At 43.2% G+C, this 21,197-nt stretch overlaps 1 protein-coding gene across 3 annotated transcripts in view; it reads right to left on the bottom strand.

The window, feature by feature from the left end:
• Positions 1–21,197, bottom strand: part of qki2 (QKI, KH domain containing, RNA binding 2) — a 58,072-nt gene that overhangs the window by 22,141 nt on the left and 14,734 nt on the right. For all 3 annotated transcript variants that reach the window (XM_060940019.1, XM_060940020.1, XM_060940021.1), the window contains exon 2: positions 15,396–15,538. In XM_060940019.1, coding sequence (XP_060796002.1) covers positions 15,396–15,538 — 143 coding nt within the window. The remainder of the gene's footprint in view (positions 1–15,395; positions 15,539–21,197) is intronic.

Genomic DNA, 21,197 nt, shown 5'->3' with positions numbered 1-21,197 from the left:
AGGAGATTACACAGTCTAATTATAAAAATCACAATGAATTTTTTATTTCATCAATTTGAAGAGTCATAAATTTGTATCACGAGTCATCATCACGATGCATTGTTACATGCCCCCATGCTAGATTTTTTTCTTTGACTAACAACACCTAAATGAAAATTAATGCTGAACAAACATTCTCAGATTTCGTCCATTTTAGATGGCAAACCATTTCTACAGATAGCTCTGAAGGCCTCTGCATGCTCTTGCGACAAGGCTTTCGCAGATAGCTTTTCGCAGACAGTTGTAATTCATCATTGAGCGGGGAGTAATAGGCGTGCGCGATGTTATTCACCGCCACAACGCAAGGGGGCGCGAAGTCGTGAAATCGCTAGGAGTAGTTGGTGGGTGTGGTTAGTTGAGTGTTTATCCTCCGGTTACTTATAATGACTAGAACTGGAGTCGTATAGATGTACGTACTTCCTCACTTCCTCGATCAACCGCTCTTCGTGCTGCTCCATCTTCGCTCGTGTTTTTAAAAATGGCGGTCATGAAAACAAACCAAACCGGGAAAGTAGGGAAGCGGAAGTGCGTGTACAGTGGACGTAGAGTGGACCAATCAGAGCCCTCTTGTCTGCGACGCTGTCTGCGAGGCTTCTGCGGTGGTCACAATTTTTGGGAGGTGCGCGCAGAGCGTCTGCGAAGGTGGGGGGGCTATGCAGACACTGTCTGCGACGCCATCTGCGAGGACTGAGTTGTCAGCATAAATTGGCCTTGAGGAGACAGCCAGCTGCTCGACTCGCCCATCAGCTCCCAGCCAGCAAAACACTTCCACATTTATTTTAACAAGTTCAAATGTTTTTAGACAGACATTCTGCACTGTGTTAATAAAACAGCTGCATTGATGCTGAAAACATTCGTAGACCTCGACCTCCTCCACCACATACAAACTGATCAGGAATTGATAAAGGAATCGGTTTAAAAAAAATTGTGCCAATACACAGAATCACTAATGGCATCATAAATCAATTATTCCCTTCCTATCTAGTACACAAAACATGGACGACACAGCATTACACAGTAATACGTGGAAAACCACTTTCAACAATAGACAAACTACAAGGAGTCTTTTGTGACCTTAGAGGAACTCATGGTCTGCTCAGAGGAAACTTCACTCAGAAACCTTAATGGAAATGAAATTAATAAAAAGTATAAAATATGCTCAGTATATGCATGCATACCCAACAGTGCTACACTTCACCAGATCTTTGACATTAATTTGCCAAAAGCAAAATCCGTTCTTCAGTTAGGCTTTATGGAAAGGCTTCCAAATGACCCACCAGAAAAAAGGTCACATATCACTGAGCTGGTAAACTGAGCTGAGAGTTTTGACTGGCACGATAACCACTGAACAGTAACACTGAGAGCAGGGATTTGTAACAGGGAATATTGCAAAGTTAAAGTTCAGCAAATTAAAGCAGCCTTAAATGTGATTTAATATGCTGCATCCAAGAGCAGCCAGGAAATAACATGTGCTCTCAGAGTTTAACCTTATCTGTCAGGATGGCAGAGTGATAAGCCAGACAGCTGTCGCTCTCTCAGGGTCACAATGCATTCTCTTCCTTTTAAAGCCCATCTCCTCTCACCCTGATCACAGCTGCTGCGGCCGCCGAGCCACTGTGCTGTATATTTAGAGCTGAGCTCATCAGACTACCATGTGGCAAAAGGCTGTTTGTGTCCATGTAATTGTTGATCACTGTTTTGCACAAGTGTCATCTCTCCAGTACATCACAAGGTTGAATTTGCAAGCATATGAGCACGTGCGTAAATCCACGCACGCAAACATGTGTCCGTGTCCTTTTTGCTAGGCTCATATGACTTACATTATAGCGACTGTAACAGACTGTGCAGTTCAGCGGCCCATGTAGTAACATCTCGGCACTTTAGTACACTTACTGAGTCACATGTGAGGACTGCAATCACCAACAACACATGCACTGAATATTAACGATGAGCAAAAAAAGCAAAACACGTAATTGAATTTCTAACATTACGACTTTTTTCCTTGTGCCATTTGCCAATATGCTAAATTCCTCTGAAGTGCTCAACTTTAAATTAACAACAACAAAGAATCAGACAAATCTCATTACCAACCAACACTGAGAAAAAGATGAGGAAAAGAATGGGGTGGGAACTAAAAAGGGAAAGAGAGATTGAGAAGCAGGGGGCAGCAGTATCAAAATCACTCTGTGATTACATCTCAAAAGTGAGAAAGCAAGCACAGCAGAGAGGAAAAGTAATCAGAAGGTGAATGTAAACACCCCTCATCTCTCCATCATTTCCTTCAAAACGCTCATTTGTTTTCGGTTTCCTGAAAAACAGGTACTCGAGAGGCAAGAATAACCTTCGAGATCATGCCTCCTAAATGAGGCAGCCGAGAGACGAGACAGTCCAGAGTCTTCCATGCCTCTCCACCATCAGCTCCGGGCACTTTTACAACACCCTCCCGTCACTATTGTTGGAGGCCTGTCAGGGATTATCAGAATGCTGATTGTGTTACAGGAGATAAGAGTTACACTCTAAACAAGCACCACGACTGATTACACACATCCTAACTGGGCACTTGTTTCTCTTCACTTGATCTACAACAGATGCTGCATCTACACCATCCACAATATCAATATTTTTATAGCATTTTAAAAAGTTGCATCACTTTGACAATATCAGGTTCGGTGTCAAATTACATCAGAGCTGAATACCTGATCCTTACAAACAAATCCTGGAAAAGCCCCAGTGTGCATGCATTAGTCATATACACCCCTTTCACTGACGTCACCCGAAACCGGAAGTAAACAGACCCTGCGCCATTTTGGAAGACCAACAAACTCGTGATTAGGGGGAAATAACAGCAGCGGTATGTGAACCCACGAGAATAAAGTGGAGTGGCAAACGGCTTAAACAAACAAATCTGAGCTGTTTTATTTATGATTTATTGGCCCAACAGTAGACTTAAAAGAAACCTGTGAGAGACTTGGCAAAAAACTGTGGATATAATGGATAAGTCTGTGCATGATCTGCGGACACTTTGAGGTAAGCAAACGCAAGAAATTCAGATTTAAAACATGCTAAATTGGCCCCAAGTTGATAACTGTATGAGGAGCAAGCCTCCCAGACTTCTACAATTTAATAATAATAATAAATAATAATAATAATACCCCTCCTTGAACTGCCACCTTATTGTGGTGGAGGGGTTTGTGTGCTTGAATGATCCTAGGAGCTATGTTGTCGGGGGCATTATGCCCCTGTCAGGGTTTCCCAAGGCAGACAGGTCCTAGGTGACAGGCCAGACTAAGAGCAGTTCACCAAAACCCCTATGGAGAAAAATCCGAGGACTGTGACGTCGCCCGGGATGACGCAGCCGGGGCCCCACCCTGGAGCCAGGCCCGGGGTTGGGGCTCGTATGCGAGCGCTTGGTGGCCGGGCCTTTGCCCATGGGGCCCGGCCGGGCTCAGCCCGAAGAGGTGACGTGGGCCCGACCTCCTGTGGGTTCACCACCCACAGAGGTAGCAGTAGGGGACTGGTGCAATGTGGATTGGGTGGCAGTCGAAGGCAGGGGCCTCGACGACCTGATCCCCGGACACAGCGGCTGGCTGTTGGGACATGGAATGTCACTTCGCTGGGGGGGAAAGAGCCTGAGCTTGTGCTGGAGGTTGAGAGGTACCGGCTAGAGATAGTCGGGCTCACCTCCACGCACAGCTTGGGCTCTGGAACCCAGCTCCTCGAGAGGGGCTGGACTCTCCACTTCTCTGGAGTCGCCCGTGGTGAGCGGCGGCGGGCTGGTGTGGGCTTGCTTATAGCTCCCCAGCTCAGCCGCCATGTGTTGGAGTTTACCCCAGTGAACAAGAGGGTCGCCTTGCTGCGCCTTCGGATTGGGGAGAGGGCTCTTGCTGTTGTTTGTGCCTATGGCCCAAATAGCAGTATAGAGTATCCGGCCTTCTTGGAGTCCCTGGGAGAGGTACTGAGGAGTGCTCAGACTGGGGACTCCATTGTGTTACTGGGGGACTTCAATGCTCACGTGGGAGATGACAGTGACACCTGGAGGGGCGTGGTTGGGAGGAACGGCCTCCCCGATCTGAACCCGAGTGGTGTTTTGTTATTGGACTTCTGTGCTAGTCACGGTTTGTCCATAACGAACACCATGTTCGAGCATAGGGGTGTCCATAAGTGCACGTGGCACCAGGACACCTTAGGTCGGAGGTCAATGATAGACTTTGTAGTCGTTTCATCTGATCTCCGGCCCTATGTCTTGGACACTCGGGTGAAGAGAGGGGCTGAGCTGTCAACTGATCACCACCTGGTGGTGAGTTGGATCCGCTGGCAGAGGAGGAAGCTGGACAGACCTGGCAGGCCCAAACGTATGGTGAGGGTCTGCTGGGAACGTCTGGCCGAGCACTCTGTCGGGGAGGTCTTTAACTCCCACCTCCGGGAGAGCTTTTCCCAGCTTCCGAGGGAGGCGGGGGACATTGAGTCTGAGTGGACCATGTTCTCTACCTCCATTGTGGACGCAGCTGTTCGGAGCTGTGGCCGCAAGGTCTCCGGTGCCTGTCGTGGCGGCAATCCCCGAACCCGGTGGTGGACACCAGAAGTAAGGGATGCCGTCAAGCTGAAGAAGGAGTCCTATCGGGCCATGTTAACCTCCAGGACTCCCGAGGCAGCTGACGGGTATCGGCAGGCCAGGCGTGCTGCAGCTCGGGCAGTTGCGGAGGCAAAAACTCGGAACTGGGAGGAGTTCGGGGAGGCCATGGAGAAGGACTATCGGTCGGCCTCGAAGAAATTCTGGCAAACCGTCCGGCGCCTCAGGAGGGGGAAGCAGTACTCTGCCAACACTGTTTACAGTGCGGGTGGGGAGCTATTGACCTCGACTGGGGACATTGTCGGGCGGTGGAAGGAATACTTTGAGGATCTCCTCAATCCCACCGTCATGTCTTCCACTGAGGAGACTGAGGCTGATGACTCAGAGGTAGACTTGTCCATTACCCAAGCCGAAGTCACTGAGGTGGTTTGCAAGCTCCTCGGTGGCAAGGCACCAGGGGTGGATGAGATCCGCCCTGAGTATCTCAAGTCTCTGGATGTTGTGGGGCTGTCTTGGTTGACACGCCTCTGCAACATCGCGTGGCGGTCAGGGACAGTGCCTCTGGAGTGGCAGACTGGGGTGGTGGTCCCTCTTTTTAAGAAAGGGGACCGGAGAGTGTGCCCCAATTATAGGGGAATCACACTTCTCAGCCTCCCAGGGAAGGTTTACTCCAGGGTACTGGAGAGGAGAATTCGACCAATAGTCGAACCTCGGATCCAGGAGGAACAATGCGGTTTTCGTCCTGGTCGCGGAACACTGGACCAGCTCTATACCCTTCATAGGGTGCTCGAGGGTTCATGGGAGTTTGCCCAACCAGTCCACATGTGCTTTGTGGATCTGGAGAAGGCATTCGACCGTGTCCCCCGTAGTATTCTGTGGGGGGTGCTTCGGGAGTATGGGGTTCGGGGCTCTTTGCTAAGGGCTGTCCGGTCCCTGTACGAACGGAGCAGGAGTCTGGTTCGCATTGCCGGCAGTAAGTCAGACCTGTTCCCAGTGCATGTTGGACTCCGGCAGGGCTGCCCTTTGTCACCGGTTCTGTTCATAATTTTTATGGACAGAATTTCTAGGCGCAGCCAGGGGCCAGAAGGAATCCTGTTTGGGAACCACAGGATTTCATCTCTGCTTTTTGCGGATGATGTTGTCCTGTTGGCTTCTTCAAACCAGGACCTTCAGCATGCACTGGGGCGGTTTGCAGTCGAGTGTGAAGCGGCTGGGATGAGAATCAGCACCTCCAAGTCCGAGGCCATGGTTCTCGACCGGAAAAGGGTGGCTTGCCCTCTCCAGGTTGGTGGAGAAGTTCTGCCTCAAGTGGAGGAGTTTAAGTATCTCGGGATCTTGTTCACGAGTGAGGGAAGGATGGAGCGTGAGATCGACAGGCGGATCGGTGCAGCCTCCGCAGTGATGCGGTCGCTTTACCGGTCCGTTGTGGTGAAGAAGGAGCTGAGCCAAAAGGCGAAGCTCTCAATTTACCGGTCGATCTACGTTCCGACTCTCACCTATGGTCATGAGCTTTGGGTAATGACCGAAAGGACAAGATCGCGGATACAAGCGGCCGAAATGAGTTTCCTTCGCAGGGTGGCTGGGCGCTCCCTTAGAGATAGGGTGAGAAGCACAGTCACTCGGGAGGAGCTCGGAGTAGAGCCGCTGCTGCTCCACATCGAGAGGAATCAGCTGAGGTGGCTCGGGCATCTTTTTCGGATGCCTCCTGGACGCCTCCCTGGGGAGGTGTTCCAGGCATGTCCCCCCGGGAGGAGGCCCCGGGGAAGACCCAGGACACGCTGGAGGGACTATGTCTCTCGGCTGGCCTGGGAACGCCTCGGTGTTCTTCCCGAGGAGCTGGCTGAGGTGTCTGGGGAAAGGGAAGTTTGGGCTTCCCTGCTTAGACTGCTGCCTCCGCGACCCGGTCCCGGATAAAGCGGAAGACGACGAAACGAGATAATAATAATAATAATAATAAAGGATGGATTGAGGCTTGCTCGCTGCTGCCAGGTTGGTTGTTGAGTAGCCTGACTGTTTTTTTTTTCTTGCATGTGGTATCATTGTTGACGCGAGGTTGTTTTTTGAACATGCCAATGCGGACACGATTTCCCCTGATGAGTTATGACTTCAGACGCGATGCGTGTGTGGAGTCCGCGTGATATGTGCGTAAGATAGGCTTCTCATGTGTTTGGAGATCTGCGCTCCGAGACAAGCGCAAGGCTTCTCATGTGTTTGGAGATCCGCGCTCAGAGACCAGCGCAAGGCTTCTCATGTGTTTGGAGATCCGCGCTCCGAGACAAGCGCAAGCGCCCCAAGGAGAAAAAAGGGACCCCCCCGAAAATATCGCCATAGTTCGAACACAGTGTAGGCACTGGGTGTAAACAACAAATAGTTTACAATGTCTGGGTAGCAAACAGATGGCAGAATTGGTGTCCGGTCCTCCTTATGTTTCCATTCTCCCTTGCCGCGAGTCTTATCATATGGGTCAAACCCATCAATCACAGCCAGTTTCTCCACATACCGTGCCCTTTCTGCAGCTGGTAATGTACTCACATAACCAGAATTATCATCCATCGTGTCACTTTACTCTCGCTCGTACTTTGTTTTATATTGTGAGTGCATGTACTTGGTCTTCCAATATGGCGCCTAACAAAATCTCGCGGCGCGGTGACGTCATGTGAAAGGGGTCTATACACCCCGTTATAAGCAGCTTTATTTATTATAATCTGATCCATACTTTGAATATTTGCAGTATTTGAACGCAACGTGAATTTTCACAAGTATTTTACACAAACATTACACTTGTACTGTGCTTACCACTAGAAGTGGAAATTATATTCCACCCCGATATCAACAGAAAAGAATAAAGCCTAATAGTAGTGAAACAACAGATAAGATACAGTGGCATACAAAAAAGTTTGGGCACCCTTACTGAAAATGTCTGTTACTGTGAATAGTTAAGTGAGCAGAAGATGAACTGATCACCAAAAGGCATAAAGGTAAAGACGAGATTTCAGCATTTTCTGCAGGATGTGTGTATTATTTTTGTTTTGTACAATTGAAGAATGAAAAAAGAAAAAGGAACACCATGCAAAAGTTTGGGCACCCCAATACATTTGAGTTCTCAGGTAACTTTTACCAAGGTTCCAGACCTTAATTGGCTTATTGAGCTGTGGCTTGTTCAAACTCTTCGTTAGGAAAGGTCAGATGATGCAGATTTCAAAGCTGTATAAATTCTCTGACTCCTCAAACTTGTCCCTAAAACCAACAGCCATGGGCTCCTCTAAGCAACTCCCTCGCATTCTGAATAATAAAATAATCGATGCTCACAAAGCAGGAGAAGGCTACAAGAATGTAGCAAAGTGTTTTCAGGTAGCTGTTTCTTCAGATCCTAATGTTATTAAGAAATGGCAGTTAACAGAAACAGTGGAGATCAAGGTGAGGTCTGGAAGATTAAGAAAACTTTCTGAAAGAACTGCTCGTTGGATTGCTAGAAAAGGCAAATAAAAACCCCTGTTTGACTGCAAAAGACCTTCAGAAAGATTTAGCAGACCCTGGAGTGGTGGTGCACTGTTCTACTATGCAGCGACACCTGAACAAATATGAACTTCATGGGAGAGTCATCAGAAGAAAACCTTTCCTGCATCCTAGCCACAAAATTCAGCGTCTGAAGTTTGCAAATGAGCCTCTAAATAAGCCTGATGCATTTTGGAAACAAGTCCTGCGGACTGATGAAATCAAAATAGAACTTTTTGGCCACAATATGCAAAAGGTATGTTTGGAGAAAAAAGGGTGCCAAATTCCAGGAAAAGAACACCTCTCCAACTCTGAAGCATGGGTGTGGCTTAGGGCTGTAACAATATGCGTATCAAAATCGCGATACGCAGAGCCACGATCCGTATCGCGATACAAGAAGGCAGAATCGCGGTACACCCTTTCAAACTTCTCCTCAGCCCAAAAACAGAGGCACTTCCAAACTTCAATTTATGAATACTTTACTTTTTATTTAAATTACATTTTAAACTTACTTAAATTACTTTTATTTTTTTATATCTATTAGTAAGTCGTTTTTTCGCCGACCTGCGACAATCTTCTGCGAGTCACGCAACGTCCACACTCGCCACTGGCAGAGCATTCATTTCTTTTAAGCGGTCGCCATTCTGGTTGCGACGCGGGGAGCGAATCTGTAAACAAGCAGCTCATTGGCTGGCTAGGTGTGCCACAAGCCAATCACAATCACTTGACCGGAAAGGCATGCAGTGTTGCCAGATTGGGCAGGTTTAGGTGCTTTTTGGCTGGTTTTGAACATATTTTGGGGTGGAAAACGTTAGCAATATCTGGCAACACTGAAGGCATGTCTGCTTGGGCGGAAGCCTTCTGAGGCAGTTACATTTTGACACGCGAGCAATGTTTCACTATAAAAATTCCGTAATTTCCATCTGTTTTCCGCGATCACAGAAAATCATTGGCCCTATGAGAGTGAGACAGTAAGAGAGCCACCCCCCCCAAAAAAAAATCTTAACGGATTTACACGATTTGGAAAAATGACACTTTCAGAACCGAAAAAAAACAGAGCTTCCGGCTCAACAGTATTATTTTGAGAAATAAAACAGTCTTTGGATATACATTTGTTCATTTTTGCATACATATTACTCATTCTCTGCAGTGGTCTGAATTATTTGTTATTAAATCGTTAATGTAAGTAAGTAAATGTTAATAAGTCAAATTTACTACTTTAAAAAAACATTAAAAAAAAAAAATCGTGGGCGTATCGAATCGTGGGTCAAAAATCCCGATACGAATCGAATCGTGAGTTGGGTGTATCGTTACAGCCCTAGTGTGGCTCGATCATGCTTTGGGATTGTGTTGCAGCCAGTGGCACAGGGCACATTTCATTGGTCGAGGGAAGCATGGATTTGAATAAATACCAGCAAATTCTGCAAGCAAACAAACATCTGTAAAAAAAAAGTTGAAGTTAAGAAGAGGATGGGTCCTACAATAAGACAATGATCCAAAACACACCTCAAAATCTACAATGGAATACCTCAAGAGGCACAAGCTGAAGGTTTTGCCCTGGCCCTCACAGTCCCCTGACCTAAACATCATTGAAAATCTGTGGATAGATCTCAAAAGAGCAGTGCATGCAAGACAGCCCAAGAAACTTGTAGAACTGGAAGCCTTTTGCAAGGACGAATGTGTGAAAATCCCCCAGGGAAGAACTGAAAGATTATTAGCTGGCTACAAGAAGTGTTTACAAGCTGTGATACTTGCCAAAGGGGGTGTTACTAGGTACTAACCATGCAGGGCGCCCAAACTTTTGCTTCGGGTCCTTTTCCTTTTTTGTCATTTTGAAAATGTAAAAGATGAAAATAAAAAAAATTGTTTTTGCTTTAAATATAAAAGGGAATGAGTCATCTTTAACTTTATGCCTTTTGATCATTTCATCTTCAACTTGTTCACAGTAACAGCAATTTTGATCAGGGGTGCCCAAACTTTTACATACCACTGTACATCACTCAGAAGCCCTTGCTGTACGTTTCTCATCCAAACTCAACTGACCCTGACCTTACTGCGCCCTTTATCAGCTCTTTAAGAAAGCAGACACAATCACTCAAAATATAACCCCAAACTTAGCATGCCTCGCTAGGTTATCCATTAAGAATTATAAATGTAAGCAAATGTTATTGTCCACATTTTACAATTTGCTGTATTGTGGATGAATCAGCAATTGCAAAATGCTGGTACATGCTTTGATATATTTTGCTTATTATGTACAAAAAGCAATACTGAATTCAGAATCAGAAAAATATGCCCCCCTCTTCATGCTGCACTAATGTGCTGTTCAGACAGGCAGCTCAAATCTCATTTATTGGCATATTCAATCTGAGTGATAGCCATGGTGTAGAACATGATCTGTGAATAAATTTGAATATTACTGGTATTTTCATGTCCGTTTTCAAGGATATCAAACTGATACTTTTCTCCTATTAAAATCACCCAACTTTCACCGCATGTTACTTACACTAGTGACTTTACTATAACAACCAGTGTGGATACAAAAGCATGGGTGCAAGTACAACATTTTCAAAAACCTGAAAAGTCTGACAAGGTCAGACGTGCATGGCGCAGCCATGCGGGGGGTGAGCCCCCCCTTAGGGCTCGAAAAAAAATTTAAATTACAAGTTAAAATGGTAGTCTCTCATGCAAACATTTATAATATTAATAGTTATATGATTTGCATATTCACATCAAATGTTTAATACATTTCATCAATTCATCTGAAATAATATTTCAAGTACAAGGCTTGATATTTCAAAACATCTAGCAACTACTAATTTAAATGTTGAAACAACCATTTTTAATATGCTTTGGCTGTGATACCTTTTTTTTTTTTTACAATATATACACACTGGAATAGCTGTGTTGATTTGGTCGAACAACATGGTAGAAACATGATATCACACATGTATAACACCGTGAAACAATGGGCTAGTCAGGACCGCTCGTCGGTGAGCGGTGTATAAATTGAATGAGGTTTGTGGCGAAGACGAGATGAAAAGATTTGTCTTGTGCAGAGACTGTCCCACGGTAACCCGGTAATACGCTGAGAGTAGAGCCAATGATTTTCCGTTTCAAAATCTGGCCTTTTCCGTTTTGGACAATGAAAAATTCCGTTTCACAATTTCAGTTCAAAATTGTTCTGTTTGGCTCCAATTTAGTAATTCTGGCTGGCATAATTTTACTTGGGTTTTAAAGTATTGCATCTCTAGACACAAATGGTCCTTTGCATGATGAAGTCATTCATGAAAAAAAATATAATAAAATAATTACACTGACAGTAAGCTGATAAATTGCATTAATAAAAAAAATTTAAAGTGGGATCACAGATTGAGACAACTCAAAATATTTTACTTGACATACTGATAACAGATAAATTGTTTTATCTCATTGGCCCTATGAGAATGAGAGGGCCACTCCATACCCCCCCCCCCCCCCCCCCCAAAAAAAAAATCTTAATGGATTTACACGATTTGGAAAAATTACTTTTTCAGAACCGAAAAAAACGGAGCTTCCGGCACATGCCGGAAAACTTGCACCCATGCAAAAGTACATCACCACATCACTTCACTCCTGTGAGGATGGCCCCATCTGTACAGCCCCGGTCCACCCTGATGCCTTACTTCTAGCTGAGATTCTCATCACTTCACTCCTGTGGGCGAGGGCCCCAGATGGACAGCATAAAGATATGCTTAAACAGTTTTTATCCCTCACTGGCCCATAGGGGGATTGTGTCATAGTGACTTCCTTCCCTCCATCCGTCTGTCTATCCGTCCATCTGTCCCGGGAAGGGCGCTCACCTTCTGAAATCAACTCATCTCACAATTTTTGGAGGAATTTCACGAAACTTAGCAGGATTCTTTATTATATGGTCGGTAGTACGCATATTGTAATTTCGTTCAATTTGGTCACATTTTACCAGAGTTACAGCCCTTGCTTAACAAAATTAGACACTGACAATTTTATGAGTGTGTGTTTTCCTTCTGAAATCAACTCCTCTCACAATTTGTGGAGGAATTTTACCAAACTTGGCAAAAGGCATTGTTGCATGTCAGTACTACGCATATTGTAATTTCATTAAATTGGGTCACATTTTACCAGAGTTACAGCCCTTGATTAACAATCTTGTACTTTCACAATTTCATGAAGGTGTGCTTGCTTTCTGACATCAACTCCTCTCACAATTTTTGGATGAATTTCTCAAAGCTTGGCAAAAGGCCTCGTTATATGACTAATACACATATTGCGATTTAATTTTGTTTGTGAAAATTTTTTACCAGAGTTTTGACCCTTGATTAAATAACTTGTACTTTGACAATTTCATGAGGGTGCGCGTTTTTCTGACATCAACTCCTCTTACAATTTGTAGAGGAATTTCATCAAACTTGGCAAAAGGCTGCGTCATATGACAGTTATACGCATTTAGAAATTTCGTTTAAAGGAATACTCCGGAGTGAAATGCTTTTTAGGTCTATTTTCGCATTATTGGGAGTGCATACGTTGAGTTGCTACCACAATCACATCAATCGGTTGTGTTTTGAGAAAATTCGTTTTTTGTGATTTCAACCGGAAAGCGCTAACACGGCAGTGCCCGGGGCATGTCTTTTTGCCGATATAAAACGCTAGTTTTAAAACCATTGCAAAGCTCAAAACATGAAAGTTCTGTGGAAGTGAGTACAGGGTTCCTACAAACAAAACAAAGTGTCCCTGGCTCTGCAAGTGCACGGACAGAGTGTGTAGAAGAGTAAATACAAAGCATGGGACAGTCCGTCAAAGTCGAGTGCAGAGCCCATCCCGCTGGAAATGCACAACCTACCACAATTGTGCATTTCCAGCAGGATGGGCTCTGCACTCGGCACTTGACTTTTACAGACTGTCCACTGAAGATGGCGTCTGAAGAAGACCAACTTCAGGTAAGGTCACTGGCTTTGTATTTACTCTTCTACACACTGTCCATGCACTTGCAGAGCCAGGGACACTTTGTTTTGTTTGTAGGAACCCTGTACTCACTTCCACAGAACCGGCATGTTGTTTTGAGCTTTGCAATGGTTTTAAAACTAGCGTTTTGTATCGGCAAAAAGACATGCCCTGGGCACTGCCGTGTTAGTGCTTTCCGGTTGAAATCACAAAAAACGAATTTTCTCAAAACACAACCGATTTATGTGATTGTGGTAGCAACTCAACGTATGCACTCCCAATAATGCGAAAATAGACCTAAAAAGCATTTCACTCCGGAGTATTCCTTTAACTTGGGCAAATTTTACCAGAGTTATGCCCTCAATTATTAACAAACTTGTACTTTGGCAATTTCATCAAGGTGTGCTTGCTTTCTGAAATCAACTTCCCTCACAATTTTTTTTATTATCCCCCGCTGGCTGAAAGGCCCGAAGGGGGATTATGTTGTAGCGATAGCCGTCCGTCCCAGGAAGGGTACTGGCCTTCTGAAATCAACTCCTCTCACAACATTTGGAGGAATTTCACAAAATTTGACAGGATTCTTTGTTATATGTTGGTGGTAAGCATATTGCAGTTTCGTTCAACTCAGTTGCATTTTACCAGAGTTATGGCAAAGTTGCCAGCGGAGGATACTGTTATCTCAGAGCACTCGTTCTATGATGGCTGAGGACTACAATTACCATGCTAACTTTAGGACTGCAGTTGTCATGAACACTTTTGCACTCAAGTCTCCATCAATGAACAGTTGATAACTTCAACAAAATAGACTTCATGTCAAAACTATAATGGATTTCCTGGTTACACAATTAGACTTTTTGACCATATAGGACACACCTATAGAAGCAAGTTACTTATAAACCACACTATCACCCAGATAAGAATGGGTTCCTTTTTGAGTCTGGTTCCTCTCAAGGTTTTTATGTTGTCTCAGGGAATTTTTCCTCATCACAGTCACCTCAGGCTTGCTTATTAGGGATAAGTTTATTAATTCACACATTTAATGTCTATATTGTTCTGTAATGTTGCTTTGTCTACTGTCTTTGTCTAAATGTCTATTGTTAAAAAGCGCTATACATATAAACTCACTTGACAGTCTAAACAGACAAAATCAGTTTTAGCTCATTGTAATTTGTCTAAAAATCAGATTTCAGAAATAAAAAATAAATTAAAAAAAAAAAAAATCAGACTACCCTGCAATTTGAGCATAGCCTAAGTATTTCAAACAAACAACCACCACCAGTAATGTAATAATGAAAAACTTATGGGTTTTTTTGTTAGTTTTAACTAGCTAGAGCAAGTTTATTAGCTGTTCACTCCTCTAAATCAGAAGGTTTGGGATGAGATAATTAAAGAAATTGTCATCCTCCAATGTTACTCCAACTTTACACTCATTAATAATCAGCACCGGGTTCCTACTCGAAGTAAAAAGTTTTTCAGGACTTCTTAGCAAATACATTTTTTTGTTTCATAAAACTTATTTTTAATTAAGACTCTTTAAACCAAATTTTCTTAACAAAATGGTTCCAAAACACTCCTTGGCCAAGACACCTAATTGATTACATAAGTAATGAGTAATAAAACTTCAGCTAACAATTAATGGCCATATCAATGCTATCAAATTGCCACTTAGGGAGACCTCTATAGCACAACCCACAGATTTCTAATTCCATGGAATTAAAGACATCAACACTAATCAGCATAATGTTTACTTTTAGCCAACATTAATTACGTCATTTCCATCAGTATATTGTGACGTGTTTAGAACAATGATGACCTTTTTCCAAGTTTGACTTTCAACATTCGAAGTTATGCAGCTACATAGCACAATAATGGCAAAAAAGTTTTAAGCACAATTTTGCTCGGGATTTGCATTGTGTATTCTAAACCCATATTATTTCAAATGCATCTTCTTTTAGTCTTAGTCATATCTTCTAAAGTCTAAATATAAACAGAATTAGAGTCAAATTATTAAACAAATCACAGTATGCAACCAAACAGACAGGTAAACCAATAATGATGAGCTTACAATTTAATGCACAAGTGTAGTTGATAGCACTATTTAAATATGAGTAACTATCGGGTTAACCCTTATCTTTCCCAACTTTCAAGTTCTTTTTGGTCCGTGGGAATCCTGTGACCAGTACCAGGGATAACAAAATATTAAATTAAACTGAAATTTAAAGTTGTATAAAGGATGTCTAAATGGGGATTGTGTCAATATTACAAGCATCTGTTTCAAGACCTGAAGTATAAAGAAAATAACTGGAAGGATAAGCACTGGTATCCCACTTACGTCTGGATATTCTTTTACAGGCACGTAAAGTTTCTCCTGGAGCTGAGCAATTGGCCCCACGGCGTCTGGGAGCTCCGATGTCCTTTTGTCTGTACTACTGTTCAGTGTGTCATTGTACATGTCCTTCCGTACCCGGCCAATCTCTGCCAAATAGAGCCATAAAAACACACAATTACACAAAAGCACCAAGAGGAATGCACTTCTAAGGAAAAAAAAAAAAAACGAACAAATGTTAGGACAACTCAGAACTTCAGGTAAAAGATAATTTGGCTAAATCTCTTCAAGACCCTAAATCTCTGTGTTCTAAATGGAATCGGCTTCCTCTCAGAACACAAAGGCTGCCTAAATGCCTCCTGCTGAATGGAACACAGGGACGGCAATGAAAAATTGTCTCAGTGATAATATTCCCTGACAGATATTCTGATCAAATTTACCACTGAAAATGTTATCACAAAGACATGGCTAACTCTAAATTAATTTAATACACTAATTTCACAAATCGCACTGCATGAGTACAACTCCCAGAAGGCAAGTGAGCAAAACCAATCTTAAAGTATTCAAAAAGAAATAAACGCACAAACAGATGCAATTCAGACCAGACAAACATTATTTAATAAAAGCTCTTTGTAGAATATTGGATGAAAGAAAGTCCATACAAGAATGGATTTTTGATGAGGTACAATAATGTTTGAAATGGCTACATCAAAGTCCACAGCAGACTTGCTGATTTCCGTAATCTTAACATAACCCGAGACGAGACGGGCCTTTTCCCGAGGGGCTCCCATCAGATTCTCCCAGCTGGAGTAAATCTGTGGTCTGAGTGAGTTTAAAGCAACTGGGTGGTATGATATATAACAAGCACTGAGCTGACCCTCTCCCGCACACCACATAGAAAAGAGTTAACTGGTCCAAAAACATGTCATTGGCACGTTTTGTTACCCGGTTCAACAACGAAAACGCACATACAATACTGTGCAAAAGTCTTAAGGCCTCTGCATGCTCTTGCGACAAGGCTTTCGCAGATAGCTTTTCGCAGACAGTTGTAATTTATCGTTGAGCGGGGAGTAACAGGCGTGCACGATGTTATTCACCGCTACAACGCAAGGGGGCGCGAAATCGCTAGGAGTAGTTGGTGGGTGTGGTTAGTGGAGTGTTTATCCTCCGGTTACTTATAATGACTAGAACTGGAGTCGTATAGATATCCGTACTCTCTCACTTCCTCGATCAACCGCTCTTCGTGCTGCCCCATCTTCGCTCGTGTTTTTAAAAATGGCGGTCGTGAAAACAAACCCAACCGGGAAAGTAGGGAAGCGGAAGTGCGTGTACAGCGGATGTAAAGTGGACCAGTCAGAGCCCTCGTCTGCGACGCTTCTGCAGTGGTCACAATTTTTGGGAGGTGCGCGCAGAGCGTCTGCGAAGGTGGGGGAGCTACGCAGACGCCATCTGCGACACCGTCTGCGAGGACTGCGTTGTCAGCATAAATTGGCCTTTAGGCATCCGATTTTTTGGTACAAACTTTTATGACTTCTACATTATCAAGTCGGTCAAAAACATTTCAGATTTCCAAACATTAGTTGTCCAACACAAAATGAAACGTTACAGAAGAACGTTTGCAGGTCAGTAAAGAAAGCAGCATATTACATAAGAGACCACTTTTCAGACAAAAACAAAATGAAAGCTGCTGGGGTTTTGCTGTAAATATGAGAAGCAAGTGTGACAGTCAACATCTCCAGAAGAACTGTGGCTAATAAAATCTACCAGCTAATTTCCTTAACACAAATTGTACCCAAAACTACTTTTTTAATGAAATTAAACGTTTCTACATAAATATTACATTGCATACACACTATAAAGAACAGTAAAACTGTTTTTAAAAAAGTCAAATATTTGGTATGATGACTCTGCTTTTAAAAAAAAAAAAGTCGTCTCAGGTACAATGTGCTTTTTTTTTTTTTTTTTACAAGGACATGAGCCGCAAGTTTTACTGAGCATCTCACAGAACCAGCCACAGTTCTCCTGGACACTGACCGTCACTCACTTCTCATTTTTGCAGCGAATCCCAGCAGCCTTCATTTTGTCTGAAATGTGGCATCTTATGTAATAAGCTGCTTTCTTTACTGACATACTTGTTTTCCCCGTAACATTAGTTTTCCAACACAAGATTAAATGTTTGGAAATCCAAATGTTTTTGTACTGACTTGATAATGTAAAAGTCATAAAATAAAACAAAGTTTGCACTAAAAAAAATGCCCAACAATGATTGTTAATACTAATGAACTCTGCTATACAATATTACCACTGGTTTATGAAATAAGCTATGAAGAAAAGAAACAGATGATGATGATAACAAGGAACAAAGTAAGAAGAAAGGCATTTCAGTAAAGAGGTCTAAAAAATGCAAAAATTATATTATATAATCAGAGAATTTGTATTGTGTAAAAGTTGCACAGTTAAATGGTGACGATAAACCTGCAAATGAAGGGCTTTGGTCCCCCCCCCCCTTCAACTAATGTTCCAATACAAGCACCTTACTGCAGTTAGTGACCAGTAGGGGTGAGCAAAAATATCGATACGGCGATATATCGCGATACTTTGTCTTCCGATTCAATATTGATACTCAAAATTTGAATATCGATATTTTTTCAAATAATAAATCATGTTTCAGACGGGTTGTAAATCCAGTACGACTTCCGCACCGCGAGGTGTCGCTGTGCTGCTACCTCACTGCAAGGCACTCTTCATCTTTTTTTTCCCCCCCGGCGGTTGCAGTGAGGAAAAAAAACAAGCAAGCATGGCTGTTAACGTAAACCTAGAGACGCCGCCGAACTTTAAGGCAGATGTTTGGAGGTACTTTGGATTCCAAAGGAAAGGAGAAAAAAAAAAAAAAAGTGAGCTGGACAAAGTGTACGCACTTTGCAAAACCTGTTTCGCTCCAATTAGATATTCAGGTAACACAACAAACTTACGAACTTATTTAGCACGACACCACCCCGACATATTAGCTCAGCCGGAGCCACCGAAACCCGACCCGAAGCAAACTACACTGGACAGCGCCAAAGTCCTCCCGTCTACTTCAGTGATGTGTGACTTACTGTAACTGTGAACTTAATTTTGTCATTTAAGGCCAAAGGCAAGAAGCTGCACTTTATTTTGCATTTTCAATTTTAGTGTGTGTGAGACACTGCATTTTATTTTGAGTATTTACTCCAAGTTCAGAAGAAACATGATTCACTGAGGTTTCAATTCAGTTTCAGTGTGTGGACACTGACCCACACTGCACTTTGTTTCATAATTGTGCTCAGGGAGACTAAGGCTACGTTCACACTGCAGGCTGAAGTGACTCAAATCCGATCTTTTCGCCCATATGTGACCTGTATCCGATCTTTTATTGACAATATGAACGACACAGATCCGATTTTTTCAAATCCGACCCAGGCCGTTTGGATATGTGGTCCTAATTCCGATCCCTATCCGCTCTTTTCATATGGGCAATTCCAGCGTTATGGATGTGACACTTGAACTCAAAATGGCAACAAATGACCCAGTGCATGTTTTATTGTCTCCCAGTATTTAAACAGGTGTTGCATATTTTAAGGCTGTACCATACTGGAGAAGTGATAGAACAAGAACAATTCCCATAGTACATCTAGGGCATGCCAGAAAATGCCAATAAAAGATGCGTTATGGATGTGACAGAAAAAGTATCACTTTTCTTGGGTGACTGTACGTTTTTATCAAACTCTATGAAATTGTAAACCTAATGTCGAAATGGAGATATCCATTTGATAAAGGGGTCCAAGGTGAATATTAAAAAATCTTTGTTTAAAATATTTTGTATTTCATGCAGAGTTTCGGAAGGAAAAGTCAGCGTTATGGATGTGACGAAATTCCGTTATGGATGTGACGCTTCTGAAATAGACATGGCATATGTTTAGAAAATCAGCAATTTAACCACCATAACCCTTTGAAAAACTGTCTAAATATCAGCTAAAACTATCAAAGTTCTTAAATAATATTTAGAATGGCTATTGTTTTGCTGTTTTGTGGATTTTAGCATACATTTCTGTGGCTTGTGGCAATAATATAGAATTATACATGATCAAAGTTGATTTTAGCTTGGGGTTTACATTATAAGAAAGAAAGACTGACAGTGACATATTAGGTTGGTTACAAATTGGTTCAACTTATTCACATCTGTAAAATACAGGCCTAGGTGATATCTCTGGGAGTGGTTTTGATGTATTACATGTTGCTTTATTTTTGCATGGTGAGGTTGACATTTACATGGAATTGCCCATATGCGACTTCAGTCTGAACCGCCAGGTCGCATTCATCCGACTTACACGTCATCAACAAGCCACAAACGTCACTATTCTGCGCTGAAGTAGGTGGCGGGTCTCTCAAAAAAGTTACAACAACATGGCGCATAATCACAGGCGCAGATAGAGGGTGGGACGAGTCATATTTAAATTCACCTCGTTCGGTCCCCCCTACTTATAGGGAGGAAAAAACGTCTATGCTGTCTTTCTTTGCATAAGGCAAACCTCACGGAAAAATCAAAAGACTAATTACCATTCGGTTTATTGAGGTGCACGGCAGTGTATACATATAGTTGCAACAACTCACATAAAACAAAACAAAGACTGATATTCGGTTGGTTGAGCTGCGCAGACTGCACAGGTTGCGAGCTCGAGCTTGGTTGCTATGGTTACTAACAACAAGTTTGACAGGCATGTTGGGGTTGGTTTGCTGGCAGCTTTGTCCCTCCCCCCCAGTTCAAAAAACGTATCTGCGCCCCTGCGCATGACATCAATGCGAGGGACGCTTCGGGCTGTGAAGGTTCTGAATCTTCTCAATGGAAGGACGCAGAGGTTAGGGAGCTGATTTCCATTTGGGGGGATGCAGCTATTCAAGCTAGATTGGATGAGTCATACCGCAACCGGGCGGTTTTACTTCCGTAAACACTGGCCATGCTCACTGCGTGTGACGTCGTCGTATCCTGCAATGCGCATGCGGAACACTTTTAGGTCGCTTTTCGTTCATACTGAGGATCACATACAAGTCGCATATATTTGTTAATGTGAACGACCTCACAAAAAAAATCGGATTTCACAAAAAAATCGGAATTGAGCATTAAGCCTTGCAGTGTGAACGTAGCGTAAGGCTACGTTCACACTGCAGGCTGAAGTGACTCAAATCCGATCTTTTCGCCCATATGTGACCTGTATCCGATCTTTTATTGACAATATGAACGACACAGATCCGATTTTTTCAAATCCGACCCAGGCCGTTTGGATATGTGGTCCTAATTCCGATCCCTATCCGCTCTTTTCATATGCGACTTCAGTCTGAACCGCCAGGTCGCATTCATCCGACTTGCACGTCATCAACAAGCCACAAACGTCACTATTCTGCGCTGAAGTAGGCGGCGGGTCTCTCAAAAAAAAGTTACAACAACATGGCGCATGACATCAATGCGAGGGACGCTTCGGGCTGTGAAGGTTCTGAATCTTCTCAATGGAAGGACGCAGAGGTTAGGGAGCTGATTTCCATTTGGGGGGATGCAGCTATTCAAGCTAGATTGGATGGGTCATACCGCAACCGGGCGGTTTTACTTCCGTAAACACTGGCCATGCTCACTGCGTGTGACGTCGTCATATCCTGCAATGCGCATGTGGAACTCTTTTAGGTCGCTTTTCGTTCATACTGAGGATCACATACAAGTCGCATATATTTGTTAATGTGAACGACCTCACAAAAAAAATCGGATTTCACAAAAAAATCGGAATTGAGCATTAAGCC

This window comes from Neoarius graeffei, chromosome 14, assembly GCF_027579695.1.
Source record: "Neoarius graeffei isolate fNeoGra1 chromosome 14, fNeoGra1.pri, whole genome shotgun sequence".
Classification (NCBI taxonomy): Eukaryota; Metazoa; Chordata; class Actinopteri; order Siluriformes; family Ariidae; genus Neoarius; species Neoarius graeffei.
Note: the sequence above shows the minus strand (reverse complement) of the source record. Positions and strands in the feature narration are given on the sequence as shown.